This window comes from Capsella rubella, unplaced genomic scaffold (assembly GCF_000375325.1).
Source record: "Capsella rubella cultivar Monte Gargano unplaced genomic scaffold, Caprub1_0 scaffold_4, whole genome shotgun sequence".
Lineage (NCBI taxonomy): Eukaryota > Viridiplantae > Streptophyta > Magnoliopsida > Brassicales > Brassicaceae > Capsella > Capsella rubella.
Window position 1 is genome coordinate 2613743 of NW_006238920.1, and position 10701 is coordinate 2624443.

The 10701-nt window shown below is 37.9% G+C and overlaps 1 protein-coding gene across 1 annotated transcript; it reads left to right on the forward strand.

Moving 5' to 3' along the window:
* The first annotated feature begins 2163 nt into the window (after window positions 1-2163).
* Window positions 2164-2821, forward strand: LOC17889675 (lachrymatory-factor synthase). Its single transcript, XM_006295105.2, has one exon. It carries the CDS (start codon window positions 2250-2252, stop codon window positions 2706-2708), a length of 459 nt encoding a protein of 152 aa, XP_006295167.1. The 5' UTR covers window positions 2164-2249; the 3' UTR covers window positions 2709-2821.
* Window positions 2822-10701: the final 7880 nt, after the last annotated feature.

The window sequence follows — 10701 nt, forward strand, 5'->3', positions numbered from 1 at the left end:
TTAGTTTATTCGGAAATCATCAATTTTTTTAAATGTTACATACTTTAAATACTTTTCTTTTCCTATATTAAAAAATATACTATTCTTTTCTTTTCCTATATTAAAAACCATAAACTAAAATATTTTTCTATAAAAATTTCTCTTATTTTAAATCGATTTACAATTTCGGCAATTTGAAAGCTTTTTAGAGATTAGAGAAGATAATTGCTTAAGAAATAGTCACAAAAAATTTAACCATTGCCATTTTTATTTATTTATACTATTAAAGGAGAAATACTCATTACAAACTAAGCAAATTTTTTTTTCATATTTACAATGAATTAAATGCCACTAATATAGAGGGTGTATCCAAAAAAAAGTTAAGACTGCAAAATATGTTACACTTGGATCTTGGTCCTATCATTCTATCAATAAGGATCTTGAATAAGATATTCGGATCGGATGTAATGAGAGATGGATTCATTGGCTCACATAGTTTCTATGAAAAAAAAAATCAACTTTAAAAATATAAAATTACATTAAAAAAATAATACCTAACCAATATTCATGGAAATTATTAATTTGTACCATAAAAATGGCATATTAAATTTGAAATTTTATATATGTAATATGTTTTGTATTTTTCTAATATATCTCTACCTAATTTAAACTAATATATTTCAAACAATTTTTATTCTTCTCTCACCTTTATTTGATCTTATTTTTTATATTGCTGTATATTATTATACAAAACATATTTCTAATAAATAAAAATTATTTTTTCTCTCATATGTTGCAGTTTGATTTTTTCAGAATAGACATACTGTATATTACTCAATTTGATAAAGAAGAAATATCTATGTACAACGTCCCACATCATATATAAAATTTAAGACAATAGTGCATAATCAATATGAAAATGATTAGATTACACAATTCATACAAGGTTTTATGTCGATTTAGTTTTATAAATAAGGAGTAGAGTTTAAATTACACAATTTATAGAAGGTTATTTATGTGTTACAATTATGAGAATTAAGATATAGATGGTACAATTAAACGAGATTATGGGTTTAACAAAATAAATGTGTTTATTAAATGTTTTTACTTTTTTTTAATATGTTATGATTGTTTAATTTTAAATTTACATTTAAATATAATACGTCATAGTGCAATCTCATTGGCTAAAATAAGAGGGGTGAATAAAAGGGAACTAAAAAGAGACATTGTTAACTTAAAATAAAGATAAAAAAGTCAATTTAATTTGTAGTATAATAATTTCTAAAATACTTTTTTCAAATATGTAATTTTGCATACTTTCATATTTAATAAAAACAAATTCTTAATACTTATCTCAACGACACTATAACTCATTTTTTTTGGATTGATGTTAATTTGTAAAAACATTTACCATAAAATTTTGTAATAATTAATTAAGTTTAAGAAATAAAATAGATTGCAAAGTAAAAAAATATGCAAGAATAGTTTTTAAAAAAGCTGGAAGTTAGGAAATAACATTTTTTAGGATAGTGGTATAATCATGTTTAGGGTATAATATCTAAATTAAGTTTTCTAAACAATTTGGTAATAGTAATATTATGAAAAATGGTGAATAGCTCACAATTTTTTTGGTGATTGATAATTTAACATTACTAGATTTTTATAATGAATTTTTAATAACAATTTTTGAATATGTATTATACATAAATAATTTTGTTCAAGAAAAAACAATTTACTAACTTAAAAATTTATCTTTTTCTGAATACTTTGGCTATAACATTTTTACAATAAAATTTTGATTTTAATTTTATTTTGAAAATAAATAACCCGTCTATTAGACGGGCCCTAATCTATATTAGAAAATATGATATTCAATTAATATTGATTAATTTTTTATTTTAATGTTATGATTATCCAAATTTTAACACATGCAATATATTTAGTTCATACGTGAAACATAAATTTTAGTTCATACGTGAAACATAAATTTTAATCCGCGTTTTTCGTGGGCTCTTATCTAGTTTACTATAAAGTAATTCTTTTAACAAATCGAAAAATAGACACTTTTAAAAGTTCAAAAATGAAAAATTCATAAGATTTTAGCAAAAATGATACATTCTTTAAAGTTGGTCATTCTCCTTAAAAAAAAAACTGCCAAAAAAACAAGTTTCTCTGTTACCACGGTCCACGCTAATTGTCATTTTCCAATAATAATAGAACGCATTATAAGAGTTTACTATCTTGTTTTCATATATCTTCTTTCTTGTGACATGGAAGAAGCTTCAAGGGCAGAGCAATGGCAAGGCAAAGTCTCAGTTACCCTCTTAAAGGCAAAGGCTGACCAAATCTGGCCTCTCTTCACTGACTTCTTCAATCTCAACAAGTGGCTTCCGACGATACGTACGTGTTACGGCATCTACGGTGAACCCGGCTGCATCAGATTCTGCTCCGGCTCCGGCTCCGGATGGTCAAAGGAGAAGCTCGTGGCTGTTGATCCTGTGGAGCGTGTGATGAGGTATGAGATAGTAGAGAGTAACATTGGATTCGAGTCATACGTCTCGACGGTGAAGGTATCGCCACGTGGTGAAGTTGGAGACGTTGATGGTTGTGTGGTTGAGTGGAGTTTCACTGTTGATCCGGTGAGAGGAATGTCTTTAGATGGTTTAGTTAAGTCGTATGAGGAAGCACTTGGGGTAATCACCAAGAACATGGAGGAGAGTCTCTTTTGAAAAGTTGTTGATAAGAGTTGATAGCGAATATGTTTTTAGCAAATAAGATTGTGTTGAATTTGTAACAAAACCCATATAATTTGGGGCTTAAAAAATATAAAATGTGGCACATGTATGAGCAAAAGAGTTAGAAAAAACTGTCTTTCTATCACACAATGTCACACTCTCTATTTCACTTCAATCTATGGGCTTAAATCGCCTATCAGCCACCCAATATATAAGCACAGCCATGGCGATAAACTCTCAAACATCTTTTTCTCACAAAAACTTAATGTTGTTGCTACTATATATATATATGTTATACAACTGACAACACTACCTAAGATGTCATTTCATGTTTTGATGATGAATACAAAGTATACAAACTAAACTCTCACTTGTGTCTAATATGTATGTTTGTTTTGGTATATTCCTCTTATTGATGAAATTTAATCTGTCAAAATGGGATGAGAAACTTAACTTTATATGTAGTTAACAGACTTTGAGTTTGCAAAGGAGGCAAAATTAGTGTTAGAAGTCCCATCTTGTCCGAACAAACCGAACAATACATCGATTCTCACCTAACATTCGGATTTCCATAAGCTTATATCGATTCTTATCGATAAACTCCGACGATAAAGGTAAGTACATAACTACTTCTACTATAAAATATTTTTGAGTGCCAATCAACATATTTTGGAAAGGTTACGTTGATGCTTATGGGGTTTAAGTAACTTTTAAAGATGACATCAACATCTAAGAAATTATGATTAGCTATTTGAGGTCAACTTTTTTTTGATTTGATAAGATTTGTATGGTCTTAGTATTAAGTTATAACCTTAAGGACCATTATATGGACATGGATCTTTAGTTCTAAAGAAAGATGTGGATGCATGAATATTGCAGATAAAGTAGACTTAGATTGACATATAAGTTTTATAAACATATTAATTTAGTACCCGTCCATATTTGTTCAAAATAAAATTAAAATTAGAACTTTATTATAACTATCCAAAGCTTTCTTTAAAAAGATAAGCGAAAACTTTTAATTTGGAAAGAGACTATTTTTGGTCTAAAGAATTTGATATAGGTATATATATACTTAAAATTCGTTATTAAACGTTAATTATAAAAATCTTGTAGTGTTAAATTTGTAACAACACATCCCGGTGGGAACCCCTGCCACATGGCACACCCCGCCGAATGGCAGCTACAAGCGCTGCAGCGCATTGACCCTAACCTCTCTCCTGTGGGCCCAAACTGCGCAGCCCACTTGCTCGTATCCTCCTGGCCCACCAGGTAAGTTATTGGTGCGTCTGGCGTTCCTGGAACCCAGGTCCTCACCCTTTAACAACCTTCCCACCGTGGAAGTTGTCACCAATTGATCTGCAGGAGGCTGCGAGCAAGTGGGCTGCGCAGTTTGGGCCCACATGAGAGAGGTTAGAGTCGGTGCGCTGCAGCGCTTGTAGCTGCCATGTGGCAGGGTGTGCCATGTGGCAGAGATTCGCACCGGGATGGGTTGTTACAATTAAAAGTCGGCCAGGTAGGTTATTGGTGCGCCTGGCGTTCCTCAAACTCAGGTCCTCACCCTTTAACAACATTTCCACCGTGGAAGTAGTCACCAATTGAACTACTTTTTCAGCTCAGCCATCTCTGCTGGAGCCATCCGGTACGGAGCCTTAGACAACGGCGTTGTCCCGGGCTCCAACTCAATCGTGAAGAGATCAGACCGGGATTCGAAGTTCACTTCGGCGTTCTGGAAGGCTTTCCAGAAGGAGATGGGTACTAAGGTGCATTTGAGCACGGCTTACCATCCTCAGACAGACGGGCAGTCTGAGCGGACCATTCAGACACTTGAAGATCTATTGAGGATGTGTGTGTTGAACTGGGGTGGTCAGTGGGCAGATCACTTGAGCTTGGTGGAGTTTGCTTATAACAATAGCTATCAGGCGAGTATTGGGATTGTTCCTTATGAGACGTTGTATGGGAGGCCATGTCGGACACCTATATGCTGGACTCAAGTGGGAGAGAGGAGCATTTATGGTGCGGATTTTGTTTAGGAGACTTCAGAGAAGATTCGGGTTCTGAAGCTGAACATGAGAGAGGCGCAGAATCGGCAGAAGTGTTATGCTGATAAGAGGCGCAAAAAGTTGGAGTTTGAGGTTGGAGATATGGTGTATCTCAAGATGGCGATGTTGCGTGGTCCTAACAGGTCCCTTACCAAGACTAACCTGAGTCCGAGGTTTATATGTCCTTTCAGGATTGTGGCTTATCGGTTGGAGTTACCTAAGGTAATGCATGCATTTCATAAGGTATTCCACGTGTCAATTATAAGGAAGTGTCTTCACAAGGATGATGAGGTGTTGGCTACGATCCCGGCAGATCTTCAGCCTAGTGACCTTGGAAGCAAGGCCAGTGAGGGTTCTCGAGAGGCGGGTAAAAGAACTTCGATGGACTGTGATGGAGTCTTGGAGGAGACTTGGGAGCCAGTGGGACTGTGATGGAGTCTTGGAGGAGACTTGGGAGCCAGTGGCCAGGATGAAGGCAAGGTTCCGGAAGTGGTTTGACAAGCAGGTCGAGGAGTAGACCGTTGGCTTGTTTTGTTTTGAGTTTTGTTTTGGTTGTATCTCTTTTGTATTTTCATTTTTGGTGTAATGATTATGACATTGGTGATTAATAAGATGTGTATTTCTTGGATTTGACTTGTTCTGTCATGTGTAAGAGAAATATGTGCAAGGGGAGTGGTGAGACTTCCTTGATACCGTAGTCTAAGGCAGAGGCCTGAGGACGAGCCAGTATGATTCATGGGTTGCGACCAGTGGACGGGGGAAGTGGGTGAGTACGAGCAAATAGGGTCTGGAACGTGAGTATATGGATTAGATAGGAGCCTCAGAGGAGTCAGTTGTGGGAGTGCAGATCGTTTGGGACGGTTGCACGGAGTCCGACTGATGGAGAATGTTGAAGGATTCGAGGACGAATCCATGTTAGTGGGGGAGAATTGTAACGTACGTGTTCTGAAAATAATAGGAGACTTGATTGTGTATAAGAATTAGAGTGGAGTCGGTTTATTTCCGGTTGATTTCCTAAACTGGTCGATTTGTCAATTGAATCAAAGGAGGTTTAAGTAATGTCGGTTTAGGTAAATCATGGTTTAATCAGAATAAACCAAAAACCCTAACTTTTATAAGGAGCGCTTCTTCTCTCTTTTGTTTAGTCGCTGTTGTTTCTGAGAGTTGAGTTGAAAAAAAGGAGAAGGCGAAGTTTACTTGTGAGAAGGAGAGTGTTAGCTTTGCTTTGGTGTTTAAAGCAAGAGAAGCAGATTCGTCACGTATTGGTAGAACAGAGTTCCGACGTACCAAAGCTTATCTAAAGTTAACGAATTTTGGTAGGTTTGTTCCTAACGCGTGTACGTTAATTCTCCTGTTTACAGAAGTGAATTCGGATTAATACTCAGTGAGTTATATGCAGTTTGGTGAGACGAATTTTCTCTGTTGCGAACTGGGATCAGCGAAGTTTGTAAGTGCGATCGCGGTTTTATCGCTTCTCTGATCGGCACCAATTTTTGTGGGAAGCTTTGTGACGTCTGGATCTTGTTTTTCACCGTATGGATTAAGAAGTTAACGGTTGGTTTATGTTTTAGGGCTTCGTTTCTGCCGCTGTAGTTTTTCTGCTGTTTTTGTCCTTTTGGTTCTTAGAGATTTTTGTTTGTGTGGTTTGTTGTAGGGCGTTGTTTTGCTGTTGCAGTCGCGAAGAGAGGTTTTCCTGGTTGTTTTTGTTATTCAAATCACCTTGCTAAGGTGAGTGCGTGACCATGAGCTTATCTAAGCGATTGGGATCGAGTGACTTGTTTTGTGATGATTTGTAGGTGAATTGGATGTGTTATTTGATGTTTAGTTTGCTGGATGGTTTGTTTTTGTTATATATGTGGGTGTTATCTCATTGCTTGTGTGTATAGCTCGCAGATGGGATGATCGCCCTCACTAAGTATTTATGAAATACTTATGCATCTCTTTCTTTGATGCAGATAAAAGCAAAGTGTGATCCATGGAATCATGGCGAGGAGAGGAGGATGATCTACGCGATCATTGGAGTTTTAGATTATTGTTGGATTTGTTAGGGTGTTAGAATGAAATTTATAAACATGATCATGTTTTGGAATAATGTTTTCAATTTGGTATGATTAACCCTAACAAATCCAACAATAATTTAAAACACCAATGAGCGCCTAGATCATCCTCCTCTCCTCGCCATGATTCCATGGATCACACTTTGCTTTTATCTGCATCAAAGAAAGAGATGCATAAGTATTTCATAAATACTTAGTGAGGGCGATCATCCCATCTGCGAGCTATACACACAAGCAATGAGATAACACCCACATATATAACAAAAACAAACCATCCAGCAAACTAAACATCAAATAACACATCCAATTCACCTACAAATCATCACAAAACAAGTCACTCGATCCCAATCGCTTAGATAAGCTCATGGTCACGCACTCACCTTAACAAGGTGATTTGAATAACAAAAACAATCAGGAAAAACTCTCCTCGCGACTGCAACAGCCAAACAATGCCCTACAACAAACCACATAAACAAAAATTTCTAAGAACCAAAAGGACAAAAACAGCAGAAAAACTATAGCCGCAGAAATGATGCCCTAAAACATAAACCAACCGTTAACTTCTTCATCCCTTCGGTGGAAAGCAAGACCCAGACGTCACCAATATTCCCACAAAATTTGGTGCCGATCAGAAAAACGATGATACCAGGATAGCACTTACAAACTCCGCTGATCTCAGTTCGCAACAGAGAAAAAGCGTCTCACCAAATTGCATATAACTCACTGAATATTAATCCGAATTCACTTCTGTAAAAAGGAGAAACAACGTACACTCCTTAAGAACAAACCTACCAAAATTAGTTACCTTTCGATAAGATTTGATACGTCAGAACTCTATTCTACCAAGACGTGACGAATCTGCTTCTCTTGCTTTAAACACCAAAGCAAAGCTAACCCTCTCCTTCTCACAAGTGAACTTCTCCTTCTCCTTTTCTCAACTCAACTCTCAGAAACAACAACGACAAAACAAAAGAGAGAAGAGAGAATGAAGCGTTCTTTATAAATCTAGGGCTTTTGGTTTAATTCTGATTAAATCAGGATTTACCTAAACCGACATTAATTAAACCTCTTTTGATTTAATTAAACAAATCGACCAGTTTAGGAAAATCCACCGGAATCAAACCGACTCCACACTAATTCTTATACACACTCAAGTCTCATATTATTTTCCAGAACACGGGCGTTACAATTCTCCCCCACTAACATGGATTCGTCCTCAAATCCTTCAACATCGTCCATCTGTCTAGGACTCCGTGCAACCGTCCCAAATGATCCGCACTCCCACAACTGACTCCTCAGAGGCTCCTATCTAATCCATATACTTACATTTCAGACCCTATTTACTCATACTCACCCACTTCCCCGTCCACAGGTTGCAACCTATAAATCATACCGGCTCGTCCTTAGGCCTACTATGTAGTGATCGGCCTCAAAAGTGGTATCCAGCACGGTTCGGAGAGCACTTTTAGTCCTTTACAAGAGTGAATACCGAAACAACCATTTTTGCTCGTGCTAGTGCCCCGAAATAGAAGGTTATTCGGCTTGTTCGTGAAAGCACAGAGGAATTCAAAGCATTGTAGCTGTTCCGAGGAAAAGCGAAGGTCTCTTTATCATCCTTCCCAATCACTGCCTAGTAGAGTCAGGAACTCGGAGCCTATCACAGAAGAGCTCCCCGGGGTCCTCTCAAGCGCCTGAAAGGAGAGGTTGTGAACACAAACTCGACTACGTCTTCAGTTCTTTGATTCATTCTGTGGCGCGAAATCCATCATTGGCTAAACAATCATTTGGTTATGCCATTTTGGCCTTCCAACAAAGGATTTCGCAGTGGAGATTAGGTGATAGGCCTGCGTTGGCACCAAAGATGGATCTTTTTCACGCCCGATTCGAGATGCTTCCTTAAGCGCCTTAGATTCTCACCCCCTCATGTAGTCGTCGGCCTTCCCCAGCCCCCCTTCGTCGCTTCTGGCGAAGCTGCGAGCCCTACCAGTTGGTTTTTCCAACGAAACAAAGCATTATCATTCGAAAGGCTCAGTCCCAACTCGGAGCTGCCTTAGACTACGGTATCCAGGAAGTCTCACCACTTCCCCCGCTCTCAGGCCGCAACCTTCAAGTCATACCGGCTCACTATTAGGCGTCCAGCCTTCAAACTACGGTATCTGGGAAATCTCACCACTCCCCCCACTCTCAGGTCGCAACCTTCAAATCATACCGGCTCACTAATAGGCCTCAAGCCTTCAAGGTACGGTATTCGGGTCGTCACCCTTAAGTGTGCTCTCAAATCGTCATCCGAGACTATCACGTAACATCCGAGCAAATAAGTCTGAACGCCACCGAGTATATCTCTAGATCAGATATACCTCCCGTGGTTCCCCTATAGCATCGCATAACCACAATCCCAAAACTTTCCAAAAATAGAACCATCAAACCCGCTGCTTTCTATTTTTAGAAACTCACACATATTTCTCTTTCTCATGACACCAACAAGTCAAATCCAAGAAATACTCACATAATCCAAGTAGAACATCACAATGTCATACCTACCAAACAATATTCCCACCTAGAATATCATCTCTACCATGACCATTCTCCAAGTCAACTCCCAAACCATCCCGTCACTTAGGGTATTACATAATAGTCTCCAACTTAACTTCTTGGAAATCCATTTCCAGCAAAACATCACCGAAGACTCGCGCTCTGGACTACAACCACCACGACCACACAACTACTGCGAGCACCACGCTCGCAACCTCTAGCCTCCCACACTGCCACAAGCAGAAACTAGGAAAAAAAACGACTAGAGAAAAGACAAAACATCACAACTTACCGTGGAATCTCATTGAAGGCTCGAGAGGATGATCTAGGTCTCCATGCTCACACAATTGATTAAACACACAAATCAATCAGCATGCAATCTACATCATCATTTTCCATCAACAAAATTCACACATCACATTAAAAATAACCAATTTACTCCCGCCCTATAACCGTAAGGGCTCTGATACCAAATTGAAAGAACCTATCCCATTTTTTTCTTTTTTTAAACATGCAAACCGGATTAACCCAATTAATTCAAACCAGCTAAACCGGCCATTATAATTTAAATCTATTAAACCAAGCAATCTCATTAAAGTAAACCAACAATATTAACCAGCGGAAGACTTAACCAAAAATCCAATAAAACAATTCCATTAAACCAACAAGTTCAACCAAACATTATTCCAAAACATGATCATCCTAACATGTTTCTAAATTCCATTCTAACACCCTAACAAATCCAACAATAATCTAAAACACCAATTGATCTGCAATTCAATTGGTGACAACTTGTCCTGTGGGAAGGTTGTTAAAGGGTGAGGACCTGGATTCGAGTAACACCAGACGCACCAATAACCTCTCTGGTGGGCCAGGAGGCTGCGAGCAAGTGAGATGCGCAGTTTAGGCCCACAGGAGAGAGGTTAGGGTCGATGCGCTGCAGCGCTGTAAGGATGCCATGTGGCAGGATGTGCCACATGGCGGATGATCCCACAGGACGGGTTGTTACATATGCAGTTCAATTGATGACAACTTGTCCTATGGGAAGGTTGTTAAAGGGTGAGGACCTGGGTTCGAGGAACGCCAGGCGCACCAATAACCTACCTGGTGGGCCAGGAGGCTGCGAGCAAGTGAGATGTGCAGTTTGGACCCACAGGAGAGAGGTTAGGGTCGATGCGCTGCAACGCTGTATAATCCCACAGGACGGGTTGTTACAAAATTATACTGTCAATCACCAAAACATTTGCATAAATCGATCATTAGAAGATTATATTACATTTATACATAATTTATAATTAATATATATATATATATATATATATATAATAAGATAAAAGCAATCTTTAATAAAAATAT